Raw genomic sequence first — 21,767 nt, 5'->3', positions numbered from 1 at the left:
TGTTATTTGCTAGATATATGGCACAGCTCTGCGCTGACATACTTAAGAGTCTGCCTGTGTGCAGACACATGGAGCAAATATGAGCACAGAAGCACACAACTATGCATTTTTGTGCAAATATCTGCTCCATAGGTCAGCGCAGAGACATGATGGAGCACGTCGAAAGAGAAATTTATGTAATCATCTCTTAATGTTCTCTTTGTATAAATACAAAGAGAAAAATGTCAGCTGGCCCTAATATTACAGTGTAGAAAAGTATACACATGGAGCACGAGAGTTAAAATAATCTCTGTATATTTTTACATTTGAGTGCCATGTAGTAAGCAGCACAATATGAAGTAGGTTCCTGCCCGTAGAGCCAGTCTGTGTCTAAAATGCAGTACAAGTACAACAGATGGACAGTACCAAAGGCCTTGGTGATCGTGTGAATTGATTAAATCTCAAGTGTAGTAAGTACTCCATTGGCACATAATGTTTTATGAATTGTGTAGTTTGATCTCCCCCTAGTGGGTAAAAAAAATGCTCTTTCTCAGTGTTGGTTACTAGAGTATTTGTTTTAATTTTTTTGGGAATTGTTTGTACTATACATTCGCTATCAGAAAAAACCTTAACAGTCACATCTTCCTGCCCTGGTGACTTCACTTCCCATTGAAATTGATGATGTGAAACATCTTTGGCGATCTTGGCAGGGGCCCCTCGGAGACACTGAAGCTAAAGTTATCCAATGATCCCTGCCTGACATTGCCAGCATCTGCCACATTTACCATTCATTTGGGATCGAGTGGAAGGGAATTATTTCCTTGATTTTCCCTGGCAGCACTGTGGCAGTTAAACACCCTGTTTTATTAGCATTAAACACAAATTGCTGTTGTATGAATATATATTACTTTTGACCAAAATCACATATATATTTCTAAGGGAGAAATATGCATATCATGGTGGTATACAGACCACGCCAACTCTTCTCTAGCCAGATTCCTACTGGTCTCTGTCACTAGCAATTTGAGGCTGATCAATCCATATTACTTATTGGAGAAGTAATAGAGCAAACTTCCCCTGGGTACCCTCAGTCACAAATACATTTAGTACTGTAGTTACAGTCCAGTGTGAAATCTCTATTTTAAGCTGCTGCTAAATGTTTTTATTAAAGGAATACTGTCATGGCAAAACATGTTTGTTTTTTCAGAACACATCAGTTAATAGAGCTTCTCCAGCAGAATCCTGCATTGGAATCTTTTTTTAAAAATGTAAACAGATTTTTTTTTTATATTTAATTTTGAAATTGCACTTGGCTAGCCATTCTCTTCATTTCCCAGGGTGCCACACATGTGACCTGTGCTCTGATAAACTTCAGTCACACTTTACTGCTGACCTGCAAATTGGAGTGATATCACCCTCCTCCTAGCAGCCGATCAGCAGGACAATGGGAAGGTAGCAAGGTAGCAGCTCCCAGTAGATATCAGAAGAGCACTCAATAGTAAGAAATTCAAGTTCAGCTTGGGATTCCAGTTAACATGGGAGTAGGAGAAACGATAGGTTACCTGAAAGCAGTTCTAATGTGTAGTGCTGGTTCCTTCTGAAAACTCGGGCACAATGCACTGAGATGGCGCCTACAAACCAATATTACAAAAAAAAAAAAAAATACATTTGTTGGTTCAAGAATAACATTTTAAATGGTAGAGTGAATTATTTGCTATGTAAACAGTGTAATTTAGAAATAAAAAGTACACCGTAAAAATCATGACCTTATCCTAACTTTTTATGTTTGCGGATACTCAGGTGGTTAATATATGATCCCTTATGAACAAAACAATTTTTCTGAAGCACCAATTTTTTTTTTTTTAACTAAAAGATGTGCAGTATTTGCTAATATAAAAAAAATAAATTTCTTTCAAAATCTAGAACTCTGGAATAAAAATAAGGGACTCATTTAGTAAGGAGTTCAAAGTGCCATGATTTCTAACCACAACCCAATAGTGTATTTTTGTCAGCCACATTCATGGAAAAATGTAGTGTATATTAGAATGCCCTTAGATAAATGCAGGCATTTCAAAAGTGTGCAACATTTCCTGTACTCACTACCCAGCTCTCAAATAGATAAGAGGTAAATCTGTGTAAGGGCCGTGACATATGGGACAACTAGTCACACCGCAACAAATCTCCGTTGTCGCAGGTGGCTAATTTCCCGCCACATATGCCATCCCACCGGCGATTTCTATTCTAGCCGGTGGGATGGCATTGCGGGGAGATTTGTCATGGTGCGACTAATCTCCCCGTGTGTCACGGCCCTAAGGCATTTTGATGGGTACAGTCCTACATCTATTTTAGTATCTAGCTTGTACTAAGCACTAACCCTAATGTAAGTAATCATATGTTTTTAGGCTAAAGACCTCTCTTCTCACATTATCGCACTTTATTTTTCAGTCTGGAAGAATTGACAAATCCTACCCAACAGTATGTGGCCACACAGGACCAGTGCTGGACATTGACTGGTGTCCACACAATGACAATGTTATTGCCAGTGGCTCTGAAGATTGCACAGTCATGGTAATTAATTTGCCATTTTATTCATATATATTTTTTGTTTTTAGTTTTTCTGTTTAAAAACAACGCAACCTGATGGAATGGAATTCTAAAATAACAGTTTTTGCTAATGTGATGTGATATAAATACATACAATGCACAATATTATTATATAAAGCTACCAGCTAGGGATCATGTGATAAATGATCTTGTTGATCTCATTATTCAGGTATGGCAGATCCCAGAGAATGGCTTGACTATTCCACTCACGGATCCTGTGGTGGTGCTGGAAGGACATTCCAAGCGAGTTGGCATTGTCACGTGGCATCCAACTGCGCGTAATGTATTGCTTAGTGCAGGTAGGAATATAGTGTGCATCCAGAGGCAGATACATAGCATACTGACAATACCCATTGTACTTGAATCCATTATACTTTAATATAGGCAGGAATTACACCTGTCAGTCAGTAGAATGGTGTTGTATATACAATGCACATGTAAAATCAGATATTAGTAAAGTCTGTCTGGCAAATAACACATTTCTTTCATTTATGTTTAATAGGATGTGATAACGCCATCTTCATTTGGAATGTGGGCACTGGAGAGGCCATGTTTAACTTGGAAGATATGCACAATGATATGATCTACAGTGCATGCTGGAACCGTAATGGAAGCCTTATCTGCACAGCCTCTAAAGACAAGAAGCTTCGTGTAATAGATCCACGCAAGATGGAAGTGGTATCGGTAGGTGTCTAAGAGCTAACCTAACAACTCTAGACTTCTGAGAAATAATATGAGTAGTATTGAAAAAGGGACCGCAGTGGTATAAAATCACCGCAGTTCAGGTTCAAGGTAAAGTAGAATTGGACAAAATAGCTCAGCTGGCTCCTCAAAGGAGCGTTTGCCAGATTCTTGTCATATTGGTAACAGCTTTAACTATAATCTTATTGACAGAACTTATAATATGACATGTTTAACAACATTATTTAGTAGACATATCTTTTGTTGATGTGCATGCCAAAGATGTGTGTGTTTCAGGAATGTGAAAAGTGAATCGCCAGAGGAAGGGCATACTCGTCGCTTAGCATTTCAGAAGTTGCGCAAACGTTCCTCTTGCAGGCAACTTTGGCGGCTTTAAACAAAGTGACTTGTATGCCTTTCCACGGCGATTTACTTTGGTGCCAGTGGAAAGGCGTTCTGAGCAGAGATTTATCGCCCCCGACTAATCTCAACATGGGGCATTAGATTAGCCTTTATCTTAATTCTGGTGTTTAACTACAATTACATTTTACTAGTTTTGTTTATGGAAAAGTATAGGAATTTCTCAAGGAGCTAGTGTTTGTACAGTAAGATGTACATAATCGCCCTTTTCTCTAGCAGGTGTCTGTGGGACACAGGGACCTTGGGGGTATAGTATCTCCTAGCAGGAGCAGGACACTAGAATAGGAAGGAAGCCCCTCCTCCCTACTACTATACCCCCTTGCACTTCCTGTTAACTTCAGTTTTTTTCTAGTGTCCCTAAAGGAGACAGGACCTTCACTCTTCTCTGGACTTCTACAGGGAAATAGAAATTATCAGCGGTCAGACTAAGTCTGACACCAGGGGCTGACCTTTGGACCTCCACTAGGAGGTTTCCTGACTAGGTTACCCCCTACGTGGGAATACAGAGCTCTGAGGCCAGTAAGACTCCAAGGGAGCGAGCCATAGCAGGTTACCTGCCTCTCTAATCCGGGCGCAGACGCTGCACAGAGTTCCACTTGCCTCCCACCAGGTTCAGTATTGTGCTTGCCTGCCTTCCCTTAGCTCTCCCTGCTGTCGCTTATCGCCGCTCGTTACTTGCGTTCCACCTATGCCGAGACTTCGCCTGCTCTCCTCTCTCGGCGCGTCTTTTCGGCTTTCGCGCCCTTTCCTCAGAGTTTCGCGTGCGCCAAATGCTGCAAGCGCCTTCCCTCTGGTAGTAAGGAGCCATTATGCTCCGCATGTTCCAAGCCAACCACAGAGGTTATTTCTAAGGCTCAGGATTTACCTCCTACTGCTACTCCAGAGACTCCATTTATCCCAGTGGCATTGGAGACTCAGTTACCTACTGTTCCCTCTCAGGCTGAACCTCCTCAGTGGGCGATCCAGCTATCTACAGGGATTCCCAAACTTGCGGACTGCTTAGGCAAGTTACTAGACAGACTGGATCATGACGCTACCCATGTGCGTTCATCACATCAGAAGCGCCAAATCTCAAATTTGGCAGATGACTATAGTGACACAGAATCCCCGCAACCAACTGCGGACTGGGAACATTATTCTCTAAGCGAAGGGGAGATCTCATCCGAGGATGATGATGAAGCGGAGGAAACCACCCAACACTCCTCAGAGGTCATAGACTCCTTAATTTCGGCAGTCATTTCATGCTTGAATCTCAAAACTCCAGAGGCTGTTCAGGAGTCCTCTCAGCCACTATTCAAGAGACAAAGAAAGTCCCTTGCTATTTTTCCTTCCCATCATCAACTGGACAGTATCATACAGTCCGAATGGGATCACCCGGAAAAGCGATTCCAAGCCAGCCGTCGTTTTCAACGATATTATCCTTTTCCACAGGAATTTCAGGAAAAGCTATCCAACCCTCCTTCTGTGGACGCTCCGGTATCCAGACTCTCCAAGAACACGGCTCTACCCGTTCCAGATTCCTCATCCTTTAAAGATCCCATGGACAAGAAGCTGGAAGGATTTCTCAGGTCCATATTCACAACGGCGGGAGAGAGCCTTAGACCAGTGCTGGCAGCGGCCTGGGTCTCTCGAGCCACCCAGACTTGGACAGAATCTCTACTCGACTCCATTAATTCAGGGACTCCTCGGCACGAGCTGGCAGTCCTAGCTACCCAGATTAAGAGCGCAAGTGAATACCTAGGAGAGGCTTCCCTAGATGCAGTTCAGGCAATCAGCCGCACTTCAGCCCTATCAGTGGCAGCCCGCAGGTCTCTCTGGCTAAAGATGTGGTCGGCAGACCTCTCCTCTAAGAAGTCTCTTACGGTCTTACCTTTCAAGGGAAAGCTTTTATTTGGTCCAGAGCTCGATAAAATTATCAGCCAAGCTACGGGAGGAAAGAGTACTTTACTTCCTCAATCTAGAAATCGCACTACATTCCGACGAGGTCGTTCCTTTCGTACCAAGTCGTCCAGGGCTGCCTCTTCCAGAGACTATTCATCACAGAGTTCCTTCAACCGTAACAGGTTCCAGAACAGGCCTAAGCCTTCATGGCAGAATAAGCGCTCCCAACCCAAGCCTGCAGATAAGTCCTCACAATGACTATTCTATGGCAAACCACGAACCGGTAGGCGGTCGTCTCCAACTATTTCAAGAGGCTTGGCTACGACTTACCACAGATCCATGGGTCCACAGACTCATCGCTTCGGGCTACCGTCTCGAATTTTCCACAATGCCCCCTACCCGATTTTTCATGTCCCGTCTACCGGCAGACTCCTTCAAACAGGAGGCTCTCAGGTCCATTGTACACGAACTCCTCAGGGAAAGGGTGATCGTACCAGTTCCATCAAGCGAAAGATTTCGAGGTTTTTATTCCAACCTTTTCATCGTTCCCAAGAGAGACGGCTCCTTCAGACCAGTTCTAGATCTGAAGCAACTCAACACCTTTCTACGCGTGTCTCGTTTCAAGATGGAGTCACTAAGATCGGTAATTGCCGGCATGTCTCCAGACGAGTTCTTGGTGACCCTGGACATAAAAGACGCCTATCTCCATGTCCCCATTTTCCCTCCGCACTGGAGATTCTTACGCTTTGCCATCAAGAATCTACACTTCCAGTTTACCTCCCTTCCCTTCGGACTCACATCGGCACCCAGGATCTTCACCAAGATCATGGCAGCAGCAGCTGCGGCGCTAAGGTCTCAGGGGGTATCCATAACCCCTTACCTCGACGACCTCCTTCTCAAGGCTCCTACGTTCACCTTGGCGATGTCCCAGCTATCCTTGGTTCTGAACACCCTGACCTCTCTGGGATGGAGGATCAATACCACCAAGTCATGCCTCATTCCCGCTCAGCGGATGTCCTTTCTCGGGTTAATATTCGACACAACGCTTCAGAAGGTCTTCCTCCCACCAGAGAAGATCTCAAGGACGCAGGACATGGTTCGCCTTCTCCTCGCCACGCCATCTCCTTCCATACGACTGGCTATGCAGGTTCTGGGCACGATGGTATCGGCCATCGAAGCTGTGCCATTTGCTCAATTCCACCTTCGACCACTCCAGTGGAACATACTGGACCAGTGGAAGCGCACAAGTCTTTATCAACGAATGCACCTTCTTCCCAAGACCAGAGTTGCGTTGGCATGGTGGCTAGACAGGTCACATCTATCCAAGGGACGCACTCTAATAGAGCCACTGTGGCTACTACTGACTACAGATGCCAGTCTAAAGGGATGGGGAGCGGTACTACAACAATCCACAGCCCAGGGAACCTGGTCCGCGTCGGAGAGCCGCCTACCCATCAATATTCTGGAGATCAGAGCGGTTCGTTTGGCACTTTTACATTGGCAGAACCTACTCAGGGGACAGGCGGTCAAGATTCAATCGGACAATGCCACCACAGTAGCTTACCTCAATCATCAGGGAGGCACGAGGAGCCGCCAGGCTCTAAAGGAGGTCAGCATGATACTGACCTGGGCAGAGTCGAGAGAAGTCCACCTCTCAGCGGTTTACATCCCAGGACTCGAAAACTGGCAGGCCGACTACCTGAGCAGACAGAAGCTAGATCCAGGAGAGTGGGCCCTAAATCCCAGGGTATTCCAGGACATTGTAAGCAGGTGGGGACTTCCGGAGGTCGACCTCATGGCCTCGCGATCAAACCGCCAGGTACCCTCATTCATGGCCAGGTGCCGAGACCCCATGGCAATAGCTGCAGACGCACTCACAGCAGAGTGGAATTTCTCCCTGGCGTATGTCTTCCCTCCACTTCCTCTCATACCACGGGTTCTCAGGAAGATCAGGAGAGAACCTTGCCTACTAATTCTGATAGCTCCCCATTGGCCCAAGAGGGCATGGTTCACAGATCTGATGTCGCTCAGCAGGGACAATCCCTGGCGACTTCCTCTACATTCCGACTTACTGACCCAGGGTCCTATCTGTCACCCCAATCCGTCATTTCTAAATTTGACGGCATGGCTCTTGAGTCGCTAGTTCTCAGCAGAAAGGGCTTCTCTAAGGAAGTGATCCAGACCATGATGGCGGCTAGAAAACCGGTATCTGCTAAGGCCTATCACAGAGTATGGAGGATCTATTGGGATTGGTGCCACTCCAACGGTTATCCCTTCCAGGAATTTTCAGTTCCTCGAATACTATCCTTTCTACAGTCAGGTCTCGACAAGGGTCTATCGCTAGGATCTCTAAAATCCCAAATCTCCGCTCTATCTGTACTATTTCAGCAGAGGATAGCTACCTTGCCAGATGTGGCCACATTCCTACAGGGAGTTTCCCGATTGCATCCTCCCTTCCACGATCCCATTCCGCCATGGGACCTCAACCTAGTCCTGAACGCCCTACAAAAAGCACCCTTTGAACCCATGGCTACCATTCCAATAGCCTGGCTAACATGGAAAACAGTTTTCCTCATTGCCATCTCCTCGGCTCGCAGGGTTTCAGAACTCAGTTCCCTCTCCTGCCAACAACCATACCTGATTTTCCATGAGGACCGCGCAGTTCTGAGAACTACTGCCTCATTTCTGCCCAAGGTGGTCTCTTCATTCCACATTAATCAGGACATCACTATTCCTTCATTTTGTCCGCGACCAACGTCTTCTAAGGAAGTGGCTCTACACTCTCTCGACCCAGTCAGAGCGCTCAAGTTCTACTTACATCGTACCAAGGAAATTCGTTCTACTAACTCCCTGTTCATTTTACACACTGGTGCGCAAAGTGGTTCTCAAGCCTCAAAATCCACGATTTCGAGATGGATCAAAGAGACAATTCGCAGAGCCTACATTGCAAAAGGAAAATCGCCACCCCTGCAAATCAGGGCTCATTCCACGAGGGGCATAGGAACTTCCTGGGCCTTCAGAAATAAAGCATCTGCTGAACAGGTCTGCAAGGCGGCGACCTGGTCATCTCTACACTCATTCGCCAAATTCTATAGTTTCGAGGTGTTTGCAGCATCTGACGCACTTTTCGGGAGGAAAGTTCTTCAGGCTGCGGTCTGTTAATTAGCAGTATTCCGCTTCCGCCCTCCCTTAGGGCATAAGGGACAGCTTTGGTATGTCCCCAAGGTCCCTGTGTCCCACAGACACCTGCTAGAGAAAAGGAGATTTTGTGATACTCACCGTTAAATCCTTTTCTCTCAGGAGGTCTGTGGGACACAGGGCTTCCCCCCCTGGAAGCGGTCATCTGAATTTTCTGTATACTGTATATAATTGTTGTTCCTTAGTTATCTTGTTGACAAAACTGAAGTTAACAGGAAGTGCAAGGGGGTATAGTAGTAGGGAGGAGGGGCTTCCTTCCTATTCTTCTATTCTAGTGTCCTGCTCCTGCTAGGAGATACTATACCCCCAAGGTCCCTGTGTCCCACAGACCTCCTGAGAGAAAAGGATTTAACGGTGAGTATCACAAAATCTCCTTATTGTTCACCTTCCAAAAACATTTTGCCAGAGTACATCAGAAATTATGGGGCAGATTTATCAAAATGTAAGCTTAGGGTTATCATAGAAAACATTCTATTTGTTTCTGTGGAATTTTTAGAAGCATACTTATCAATGGGTGCTAAAGTTAGAGTTCGCCAAAGTTTTCTCTAGTGAGCTCAAATTTCACACATTAATAAATCTGTCAGATGTTTAGAAAGTAGACACTTTAAGGTTAAGGACCCTCCGAAATAGATGTCGCTGTTGGAAAACCAAAGCGATGCAAAGGGATTTCCACCTGCCACTTCAATTGTTGCCGGTGGAAAGTTATTTCGGAGTGCTTAGTCACCCGCGATAGCAGAGATCTGTCATGGCGACTAAACTGCTCTGTGTGTCCTTACCCTATGTTTAGTCATAATATTTTACCCCAGACCTTTTTTAACTGCTTTCTGTTTTTATATTAACTTCAAATTAAAGTTTAAACTTTAATGTTGCTATCCAGGTAGAGACTCTTATTACAATTTGCTACATTAATTGATTTCTCTGCAGCATGAGGGAAATTAAGAAACTGTTGCATTAATTACATCAGCTGACTTGATGAAACTTTAGGGTTATGCTTAGCAGAGCCAAAGACAAGAAATGTGTCAACTAATGTATACAATTAGAACAGTTTAATGTATACAATTAGAAGAGTTGATGACCCCCTTTGCAGACCTGCTCCAGGGAGACGTTTAAGTTTAAAATTTCACTTTTTACCTTCTCATAATTAAAAAAAAAAAAAAAAGAAGTAAAAAATAAAGACTTCCTGTTGGCCAGCTTAATATAGTCAAAATTTGTTCAGCTTTTTATAATCTAATTTTGCAGGAGAGTACTGGCACCAGAGAGTAGGAGGGAAAACTCATTTATATAGAGCTGATTTACCTTTATTGCTCCTATAAAGAGAGTTGAACCAATAGTTTCCCTCACTGCATGCTTTGATGAAAGTTCTCATACTCCTAATTTCTGTGATAATGTGAGTTGTCATCTCACAGGTTTCCTTTATTTTTCTTCCAGGAGAAAGATAAAGCTCACGAAGGTGCCCGGCCTATGAGAGCAATCTTTTTAGCTGATGGAAACATCTTTACTACAGGGTTCAGTCGTATGAGTGAACGTCAGCTAGCACTGTGGAATCCAGTACGTATTAAACTTATTCCTCTTGTCTGTTTTTTCTTAACCACCAACCAGGAACCCCTGACAGCTGTTGTTCTTTTGTTGTCTTTCTGTTGCCTTGACCACAAGGTAAAGTAATTTGCAAAAATAAACTTGTCTCTTTCCACACAGTATTATCATAGTCACAGGCAATTTTATGGATGTTTTGCCTTTCTAAATTCTCCCCCTGACGCCTTACTGGTCAAATGATATATGTGATATTGGTAGCTGTTTTAGTAAAGGTAAAGTATTCCACATTGTTAATTTTAATGAGCCAGCATATGTATTCCCATCTGTTGTATATCTGCTGCATATCAAAGCTTCTGTCAGACAGCTGTTTTGGTGGGTTAAATAGTTCAGAGAATGCATGTGAGACTAATCATTGTGTAAAGCTGTGCCTGGCTATCGTTCTCTGTGTAGCAATATAATATGCGGTTAGCGACTCTCTTCCTGCATTTCTGAAAGGCAAATGGTTCCTAGCAAAAAATAGTCTGTTACAACTGAATCTGTTTGTTTACACCTGTCCTGTAGCAAACATGTTTAAGGGCTACTTGGGGAGTAGCCAAGCATCACTGTGCACTAATATTAATGTATACTTCTAATGTTTTTGATGGGGGCATTAGTTGCCCTTTTCCTTTGGAAAATCTCACACTAAGGTGGTTTCATCTGGCAAGTTCATGTCAAGTTTTATCTGCATTTAGCATTTGCATGTGCTCTTGTTGGTATGGTCCTATAGTGAAATGCACAAAAGAGCCACTGCATGTGAATATAGTTAGAAATGGCCATGTGTAAAGATCCTTGAGTACACATAAAGCATACCAGGAGCAGCATAACAACATTGTACACTTACCGTATATGTATAGAAGTGAACATGTGTATATGTTTAAAGCTTCTTAATGTATTTTGTCCTTTAAAGGGCACCTATCACCCCTATAATGTTTCCCTCACCAGAGGTACGGGCTAAAAGAGCCTGCACCCCAGTTGGGGGAAACATTCATTTCTTGGGGGGTTTTCTTTTTATTAAAAACTCCTCATGTCAGCGCTGGGATACCCAAACCAGGAGGGAGCTCCCGGTGCGGATGGCCATCTTCGTTGGCATGCATGGACATAATAAGTGATCTCCCTGCTCGCTTACTATGTGCATGCTCCTGACGTAGGAGCAGTGAATGTAAATCACCCTCCTATGCCACACACATGCGCATAATGATTGTGTTGTAGCACTCATTATGCGCATGCGTGTGCCCCAACATGGCTGCCCACACTGGGGCTTTCTTACGGTGCAGGTAGTCCAGTACTGGCAGGGGCAGTTTTTTTTCCAATATTTTTCCCCCTATCTGGAGTGCAGGCTCTATATGTGGCCTGTTTGACTTTCCACACCAGTAAACATTCTGATCTGAAAGATGCCCAAACAATTCAGTTGGTTGAGGGCCAATTATCCATTCAGCAGGTAATCAAATATATTCACTGTAATTCTGGTCTTTTGGTATACTGCCTAAAAATTTTCAAAAGGCAGTTACCACTCATTCATGCCTTCTGTGTATTTAATGTTCTGGGAATTCCTGCTTTCCAGTGTTCTGATTAGGATGTCATTTATTTCAAAACAAGACTAATTGATTTTATCTGACTGTAATCTAATCACTTTTGCAATTGCAGAAAAATATGGAAGAGCCAATTGCACTACATGAAATGGACACTAGCAATGGAGTTTTGCTACCATTTTATGATCCAGACACAAGTATCATTTACTTGTGTGGAAAGGTAAGCTTCTTGGTTCTTTCTGCTGCTGTGATAAACAGTTGCACTATTTACGCTTTGACTAATGGCACACTGGGCATTTTGATATCTGATGTGGTCATACAGAAAAGAATAGTGGTCAAAATGCCCATATGTCCCTGTCAGCACTTTCCATGGAGAGATTTTTGCGAGAGGCAAACATATTGGTGACCGGCAAACTACCACCCAAACATTGAAGCAAGCATTTTTTTATTTTTTTTTTATTTTTTAAACAAAAAGCTCCTCCTTCTAGCTTAAGATTCATTAATTGGTTTTTGCTTAAATGCCAATCGCCAAAAATGAGCAGTATAATATTACCAAATCAGCACAGCAGAGACCTAGACTGGTCAATAGTGCCAGGTGGCAGAGTTAAGCTAATGTACATGATAACTTCTGACAGGTTTTTTTTTTTTGTTTTTTTTTTTTTTATTGTTGTGGCCAGTCCTACACTAACTCATCTGTTTTAATAAGAATGCAACTGTTTCAATATACATTTGACAAATGAGTTTTAGCTGTTTTCAAGGTTAATAATAACAAAAAAAGAAAAAAAGTTCACTTTCCACTGCTGCACATTTCATTGCTTTCTAGATAGTTTGCAGTAAAGTAACCTGCATGCAGGACTTTGAAGAAAGGGGGGTGCGGGGCATGAAGCACTTCAGGGCTTCTTTGTCAGTACCAGGATGGCTTCACTCTGCTAAATTATAAAAGAATATAACTTGTTTGCATAGACAGCAGTTCTGTTGAGTCCTTTTTGCCAGGCTTCAATAAAGATATTAAGAAGAAGTGAATACATAGGATTTAATCCTTATTAATACTGCCTTTTCTTTCTTACAGGGTGATAGCAGTATTCGGTATTTTGAAATCACAGATGAGTCTCCATATGTTCACTACCTCAACACATTCAGCAGTAAGGAACCACAGCGAGGGATGGGCTATATGCCAAAGAGAGGGTTGGATGTCAACAAGTGTGAAATTGCCAGGTATTTCCAGATTGCCAATTGCATATTTTAGTTTTTTCCCACTAATGGGGAAACTACAGCTGATGTTAGTTTCAAGTTAATTTTATATTGTTTGTAATGATACTTTGAGTGTTCATGCTAATGGACAGTTTTATAGGTCTGGAAGTTACACATCTTTTCATTTACCTTCCACAAACCATATTTTTAATAGCCAGCAAAGTACTTCTATAGCAGGTTTGAGTTAAATACTTCACAATAGTTAGTGGGTATTAATGGCTAGATGATAAACTAAACCACCGTTGGCAAGTAAATCACAAGCTCATTTCATCCATAAACCATATCTGACGACCCAGTTATAAATAGACATAATTGGATGGTTTTCTTAGCAGCAAAGCTCCAGTTGTGGTATGGGCTGAATAAACATATTACCTGGGAACTTTTAGCGCCTATATTACGAATAATTGCTATGGCTTCCTCAGAAATTCAGTTTGTGAGCCCCTTTTGTTCATCCTTTACTGTATCTTATAATACCATGGGCACATGGCAGAGTTTTCATATGAAGAGGAAAAATACTCCAGGGTGAAGGCTTCACCACACAATCACACATACAAGGGTTGAGGGATGTCGCTGAGATTAAGAAACATGTGATAGCTGGCAGGAATGGGTATTTAGTTGGCGTTTTGATTTTATTAAAATATGCACTTCTTCACAATGTATGTGTTCTGCAGTTATATTTATGTGGGTGAAGCCAGTAAAAAAATGGGACAGTGGGGCAGCTGCCACGTTTTGATGCATTTTATTGTATTTACTTATCACTCCATAAAGAACATCATGGTTATAACAGTTAAGCTTCAGGATCGCAGTATTTTGTATTGCATTTAAATGTGTGCTTGGATTAAACATGCCTCCAAAAAGCTTCCATCCAGGAAACCGCTAAGGGGATGAGAAACCACTGTGTTGCTTCAGTTTGGCATATGAATAATAAAGCTGTATAAATTTAATGTTTTGAAAATAACATGGAAGCAAGGGATAATTTTTTTTTTTTTCTAAACAGCTTTTAATTTTGATCTGTGTTTCTTCCCAAAAGGTTCTACAAATTGCATGAGAGGAAGTGCGAGCCAATCATCATGACTGTTCCCAGGAAGGTAAGCCAATCAAGAGATTTATATTTCAAGTGAGAGGCCAAAATAAGGAATGATTTGATTAATGTACCCAGGTGCTTTGTGATGCGTGACACCTAATTGTAATACTTACAGCACAGCCTTTTAAGAGCCATTGATTGATGCAGGTTTATATTTAGAATGATTTCATTCCATTTCCTAATGTACTGGTGCCCAACTGTTCTATTACTCTATCATTTCCACATAAGCTGAACATCTCCTACTGCTATGTTGCTGAATAGTAACATTTTGTCTTGTAGTGTTCTGAAGCAATGTATTTTAGAAACCAGCTTTGGCCTGCATCAATGGTAGAAATCACGAGAATTACTTCTGTAATTGTATCATTTTGCTTAAGGGAAGTGGAAAGTGATCTCTTCCAGAACATAACATTGCGCTTCCTGTTTTATAGGAGTAATAACTGTTTTGGCTTTTTCTCTGACTACATTTACCATTTTATATAAGGAAACAAATTGTAAAAGCATAACTAATAACAGGCCTCCTTGTTTGGAAATGTCAAATGTGATATTAAGTGAAAACAAGACAGATATCTGTCCATGGACAAGCATCAAAATTAGACGCTTTGAATTTTATATTTGATTAATCACAAGTATGTTTTATGAAAATCTGATTTGGCTCTAAAAGGGTTAATGCATTTATTTGTTATGGTCTTTAAAAATTTCTGAGGGTATAGGGGATTGAAAATTGTCTATAGAATTTATCACTTATAGCAATTGGCAATTAGCATTTACTGGTCCTCTGTTTAAAGGATAAGTAAACCTTTAAAATAAGTTGATGTCAAATTGATGAGAGTGCTATTCTAAGCACTTTTGCAATTTACAATTTATTTATTTTAATGAAGGGCTAAAAGTACAGTTAATTAATGCATTTTTTGTTACAATAGCACCACCTGCTGGTCACTTTCTGAACATGAAGTAGTCAAGGAACTTGTCAGGAAAAAGAAAGATGACTTATCTGATGTTCTTTTGGTTAGGAAAAACATAAGAAAACCTAAGATAACTTTTCTCACATCTTTCCTAACCAGAAGAACACTAGACCAGCCCTCTTCCTTTCTGACAACTTCCTTGACTACTTCATGTTTGGAAAGTAAACAACAGATGGCGCTGTTGTGAAATTATGATGTCTGTACTTTTAACCTTTTTATCTTGTAATAAAAAAAATACTGAATGTAAATTGCAAAAGTTCTCATCTATGTTACTTCAACTTATTTTGAAGTTTTACTTTAAACCTTTAAAAGCAAATATCTTATCAATCACTATAGAATACTTCACCTTGGAATCTGTGTCTTCTTACATGGGGTGTATAATTTTTTTCTGAGATGTAGACCCTTAGGAACCAGATTTTATTCTGTACATATTCAGTTTATGCATATGAATAATTTCCCCATGTTATTACATGCATGAATAAGTTAACATTTTTCATTTCGGCTGCAGTGTAGGCATACACTATTATACATTTGAGGAGATAAACACTAGTTGGAAAATGATTAATGGATACAATAGGCCCTGAATGCCTAATCATTGTTTGCAAGTGGACCCTGAGGATTTTGCTATGACTAATTTGAACCAGCCTTTTTCCACCTTGACTTTTTTTTTTTTTTGCAGATGTATATAGTTTGTTCCCATTTTTTGAAAATTCCTTAGACAGTCCGTCCTGTAATTGCACACATGTGGGTTTTATGTAGGTCACCCCCTACATAAAGAGTGTAATTATCTAACCTTCAGGATAAACCTAGCATGTCTGGAAGTTTTTAATGTTACTGTTTGGAAATAAGATGCCACATTCATAACCGGTTGCTTATATGTTTTGTGTTACATTTTTATGTACATTTTTTTCCCAATTAATAATAATGAATTAAAGAAGAGTATTGCTTTAGTTTGTGATCCACTTGTCTTTCAGTCTGACCTTTTCCAAGATGATCTTTACCCTGATACTGCTGGACCAGAGGCTCCTATAGAGGCAGAGGACTGGTTTGATGGGAAAAACGCAGACCCCGTATTGATTTCCCTAAAGCAGGGGTATGTGCCAACCAAAGGCAGAGACCTTAATGTGGTTAAGAAGAATATCCTTGGCAGCAAGCCAGCAGCCCATAAAAAGGCTGAACCAGCCAGCACCCCCAAAAAGATGACTGAAACTCCCCATCCAGTGAGTAAACTCTTGAAAACAGAAAAAACTAATTAATTGCATTTGCTAATGAATACCAGGGTATAGTCTGTATTTTTCTCACTGAGTTTGTATTGTTTTAATGCACTATATAATGGTTGTTTTGTGTCATATCAGCTTGTTATCTTCCTCTTTGAAGTGAGGGATATAAAAAAGAGCATTTTCATGCTGAAGAATTTTTAGTGTTTATTAAAAAAATCACCAAAGCATTTGCAAATTAATTTGAGGGAGGGAACCTCCATATCTGGGCAGAGGGGGCTAATGGAAAAACCCTAGAATATTACCAATTTCTTTCATTAGCACTGCTTACATCTGTTGGGCATAGTAACATAGTAAGTTGGGTTGAAAAAAGACATACGTCCATCACGTTCAACCATAATGCCTATATATAACCTGCCTAACTTCTAGTTGATCCAGAGGAAGGCAAAAAACCCCATCTGAAGCCTCTCTAATTTGCCGCAGAGGGGAAAAAATTCCTTCCTGATTCCAAGATGGCAATCGGACCAGTCCCTGGATCAGCTTGTACTAAGAGCTATCTCCCATAACCCTGTATTCCCTCACTTGTACTGAGAGCTATCTCCCATACCCCTGTATTCCCTCACTTGCTAAGAATCCATCCAGCCCCTTCTCAAAGCTATATAATGTATCAGCCAGCAAGACTGATTCGGGGAGGGAATTCCAGAACTTCACAGCTCTCACAGTAAAAAATCCTTTCCGAATATTTAAACGGAACCTCCCTTCTTCTAAACGGAGTGGGTGCCCTTGTGTCCGTTGGAAGGACCTACTGGTAAATAAAACATTAGAAAGGTTATTATATGATCCCCTTATATATTTATACATAGTTATCATGTCACCTCTTAAAGGAACAGTAACACCAAAAAATGAAAGTGTATAAAAGTAAAATATAATGTGCTGCTGCCCTGCACTGGTAAAAGTTGTGTGTTTACTTCAGAAAGTCTACTATAATTTATATAAATAAGCTGCTATGTAGCCATGGAGGCAGCCATTCAAAGGAGAAAAGGCACAGGCACATAGCAGATAACAGATAAGTTCTGTAGAATACAATAGTGTTTTATCTGTTATCTGCTATGTAACCTGTGCCTTTTTTCCAGCTTGAATGGCTGCCCCCATGGCTACACAGCAGCTTATTATATAAATTATAGTAGTGTTACTGTAGCAAACACACCAGTTTTACAAGTGCAGGGCAACAGTGCATTATATTTTTATTACTTTAAAGCTCTTTCATTTTTTGGTGTTACTGTTTCTTAAGCGCCTCTTCTCCAGCGTAAACAGACCCAACTTGGCCAGTCTTTCTTCATAACTGAGACTTTCTATACCCTTTACCAGCTTAGTTGCCCTTCTCTGGACCCTCTCTAACTCAATAATGTCTTGTTTTGAGCACTGGAGACCAGAACTGGACATTGCTGAAGAAGTGGTTCCAGGTTTAATTTAAGAAATGGTTGTTTTCACTGATGCTTTGAGAGGTTGTACTTAAAGGGGGTGTTCACCTTTAAATTAACTTTTAGCATAATGTAGAGAGTTCTATTCTGAGACAATTTGCAATTGGTCTTCATTTTTTATTTGTGGTTTTTAAATTATTTAGCTTGGTTTAGCAGTTCTCCAGTTTGGACTTTAGCAACTATGTGGTTGCTAGGGTCCAATTTAACCTACCGACCAGGCAGTGGTTTGAAAGAGAAACAGGAATAAGAGTAGAACAGGGCCTATATAGAAAGATTAATAATAAAAAGTAGCAATAACAATAAAACAGTAGCTTCACAGAGGAATGCGTTTTTGGCTGCTGGGGTCAGTGACCCCCATTTGAAAGCTGGAAAGAGTCAGAAGATGAAGGGAAATAATTTAAAACAATAAAAAATGAAGACCAATTGAAAAATTGCTTAGAATAGGCCATTCTGTAACAAAATACAAGTTAACCTGAAGGTAAACCACCCTTTAAGGAGCATTTGTTATTTTACTGTGTGTGTGTGTGGTGGCACCACGCTTGCACTTAGGGCAACATCACTGGTAAATTTTATCTCCAGTGTTATAATACATGCCCCTAAGATATGTTTTCCGCTAATCATTTTAAGGCACTACTTAAAATGTGCAAAAGATCAGTATCATTGTACTGCAGATTAGTTAAGGAAACTATTTCTGCACTGACTCCTCCTCTTTTATGTAGGCAAGTGATGGCAAGATGGATGACGTCATGAAGGAACTTCGGTCAATGAAAGAGACCATTCGGTACCAAGGGGAAAGGATTGCCAAGCTAGAACAATTAGTTGCCAGTCTCAACACCAATGATGAGTCAGAAGAATGAGCAGTCCATATTCCTGAATAAGCTGGAGGATCCCACTGCCAGAACAGATTCCCTTCACATTCCTCCAGGCCCAAATGATCAGCATTCCGAGAAAACAGACCATTCCCTTTATTTCACTGAGACTTTCCAAATACCCCCTTGAACCAGGTGCCTCTCTTAAGACCCTAATTGTGCCACTTCAGAAGTATTGCTTGAGAATCCAACTTCTGAGGTGTCATAATCCACATTTCAGCTCGTATTTTCTTTCTTAAACAAGACCATATTCCAAAGGAAGAAATATAGACCAACATCCCCCCCCCCCACTCATACATTAAAAGCCAAGTTTTTTTTTACCCTTAGCTATAAAGTGTTACATGACAATATTTTCCTGATTCCACCATCAGTACAATATATAGAGATTTTTTTTAATTATCATTTTTGTTCTGAAATTGATTTTCAGGGAAGGTGATATAGAGGTGATATAGATGGACCAATGCCACACTATTTTGTTTTCTTTTGCCAAAAAGACCTTTCTGTGAGGTTGTTATATTGGGACCATGCATCTTATATTTTTTATTTTTAATGTAAAGCAGAAAGCACTGTGTTACACTGTCTGGAATTGCGAGAATAGTAATTACCCATAACAGCTTCATGAGTTTTATATAAATCTTTTTGCTATTATTGTGTAGAAGAGTTTCTTTTGGACTCCGTGTCTGTGTGGGGGGGGGGGAGAGTTTGAGAGACCATTTTTTTTAAAACATGTATTAAAACAGAATGCAATTAACAAGCCCTGTATGCCTCACAAAAACAGGGGAGGGATGTATATTCTGATTTGGTGTTCCGCTGCTTTCTCTTGCTTCTGAGAGGGCTGAGACTTGGCATTCCTAGAGTCACAATACTGAAACCTTTAAATGATGCATAAGCCAGCACAAATTCCACATTGCTTTCCGATTTTAAGGTGGTTTTGTCCTCTTTAAAACAGATAAAATATTCATTTGATTGGTGCACATTTTACAGTCGTGCTTGTGTGCCACTAGAGACTAAAACACTGATTTATGATTTTAGCTCTAGTGGCTTTGCAAAATGTCAGGCTGCACAAATTAATTTGCTTAAGGTTTTTCCATGTGTTTCTTCTAACTTTCAGGCCTTTAATAAAATCAGAAAATCCATAGTACCAACTCGTATTACAGTAGCTTCCATTCATGCTAATGAATGGATCTCCAGCTGCTCTTTAGGAAAAGTCTCCATTCACAAAAACTGAGTTTTGCACATGTTATAAGTATGGATGGTCCAATGTAGACTGATCCCGATATGCTACCCCTTTACTGCGATATGTGTAGTCAGACATTCACAGCCTGGGAAGCGGTTTGTGTTGACATGTTAGACTTCTGTCTGAAACGTTAAAGCTGATCATACACAGAAACGTCCATTTGTATGGTGAGGTCACCAGGCAAGGAGGGATATTGGCCACCCACAAATCAAGATTTATTATTGTGTAATTCTCCTGAATGACAAAGGAAATTCCTTTTTGATGGCTTGGTGCAGGAGACTGGTGACCTCCAGGTGCATGACTTATTTGATGTTCTGTACAGAAACAAGAGCATTTGCTTGCTGTTGAATAAAGCATAACCATACTTTAAAAAGATAGCATTACCTTGACTAGCAAGGGAAATTGCTAATCCTGTAATCCTAAATGGTTCTCTTGCATAATGACGGCAAAAAAAAAAAAAAAAGCGAGTATGATTTGATTCTTGTATGTTTGGTTTCATGTTAGATTAAAGGTATTCATCCAGGATAAAAGTAGTATACTGTCACTTTCTGCAATTTACACAAGGCCATTGAGTTGTTTCTATGTCCACGTGGCAAATGAAATAATGCATTTACTATTTTTACTTTTATCTCTAAAGGGATAGTTATAGGCTGGCATCAATAAATATCAAGTGACATGTAAGTGGGCATCAAGCAAAAATATGTAGGTATAGAAAGGGAAAAGCAGCACTATGGTTAGCAATTCATTTTATTATTTGTCATTTGTTACTATAGTATATTCCTATCTTCCAGCTTAACAGACTGAATTTTATTGTGTATGAAAACTTGGTGCAATAACAAAGTATACTGTAAGACTATATTACTTACGTTATTGTTTCATCAAGCTTATACTGCAGAGACATAGGCAGAACCAGTCCCAGTATTATGGATACATAAATATTGAAAAAGAAAGCAAAGAAATGGTTATAGGTTGAAACAAAACCAGGAACATTGAGGTAATCCCAGGCCTGTTACATGGGAGGTTATGGTTTCTCAAACAACAGAAATTATATTAATAGTTGCTGTGCAATGACAAATACATTACTTAATTATCCCTTTAAGGACTGATGTTCAGTATGATTGTTCATGTATGTTACTTATTGGATGAGGCAGAGTTGGGCTTTAAAGAATGTTTTGGACCACGAAACACACCTGTTTTTAGTTATACAACTAAAAATGCATGTTTTATTAGCCTGCTTCTTGTTTGTTAGAGAAAAGTGAGCAACACATGTAGCTTTGAAACCCACATAGTGATTTCAGTCACAGAGATCTGTTTCCTTGCTATGTAGGGATCACTGCTGCCATTTGTTGGGCAGAGCTATAGCAAGCTTTGTGCCGATATGTTGGATTTGTACTAAGCCCCATGAGAGAAGTTGCTGCTTGTTGCTAAGTAAATTGGCTTTTAATAGTGATAAGCAAAATTTTTCAGCAGATGGGTTTGTGGCAAAATTCTTGTTTTCGTGCCATCTGCAAGTTTTTGCAGCTGAAGGTTTCCCTTCCATGCAATTTATTAACCAAAAAAAAAACACCCATTGCTTTTCCTGCTATTTTTTCAGCTAAACATGATGTATTTGCTCATCCCTAGCTGTATATATAGCTGAGTCCTTGATAAGATTTTGTGAAAATGGAGACAGTCATAAATGGAGAAGCAGGTATAAAAAAAACCGTAGAGAAAAGTGGCAGTAAAGGAAAGATCTGAGGATACTTGGTGCGAGAGGGGTAAATGGAGATAGAATAGCAGCAATAAAAATAAAAAATGAGAAG

General features: G+C 40.7%; 1 protein-coding gene across 3 annotated transcripts in view; it reads left to right on the top strand.

Annotated features, from left to right (window-relative positions):
- coro1c (coronin 1C) overlaps positions 1 to 21,529 on the top strand; it is a 43,827-nt gene extending 22,298 nt beyond the window's left edge. For 2 of the 3 annotated variants that reach the window (XM_018091891.2, XM_012958577.3), the window contains exons 3-11: positions 2,425 to 2,547; positions 2,753 to 2,882; positions 3,086 to 3,267; positions 10,192 to 10,311; positions 11,980 to 12,084; positions 12,934 to 13,079; positions 14,146 to 14,203; positions 16,136 to 16,381; positions 18,579 to 21,529. In XM_018091891.2, coding sequence (XP_017947380.1) covers positions 2,425 to 2,547; positions 2,753 to 2,882; positions 3,086 to 3,267; positions 10,192 to 10,311; positions 11,980 to 12,084; positions 12,934 to 13,079; positions 14,146 to 14,203; positions 16,136 to 16,381; positions 18,579 to 18,716 — 1,248 coding nt within the window. In that variant the 3' untranslated portion in view covers positions 18,717 to 21,529. 3 annotated transcript variants of the gene reach the window in all.
- Positions 21,530 to 21,767: the final 238 nt, after the last annotated feature.

Source organism: Xenopus tropicalis, chromosome 1, assembly GCF_000004195.4.
Source record: "Xenopus tropicalis strain Nigerian chromosome 1, UCB_Xtro_10.0, whole genome shotgun sequence".
Taxonomy (NCBI): domain Eukaryota; kingdom Metazoa; phylum Chordata; class Amphibia; order Anura; family Pipidae; genus Xenopus; species Xenopus tropicalis.
The sequence above is the reverse complement of the archived record's forward strand: the minus strand, read 5'-3'. Positions and strand labels throughout refer to the sequence as shown.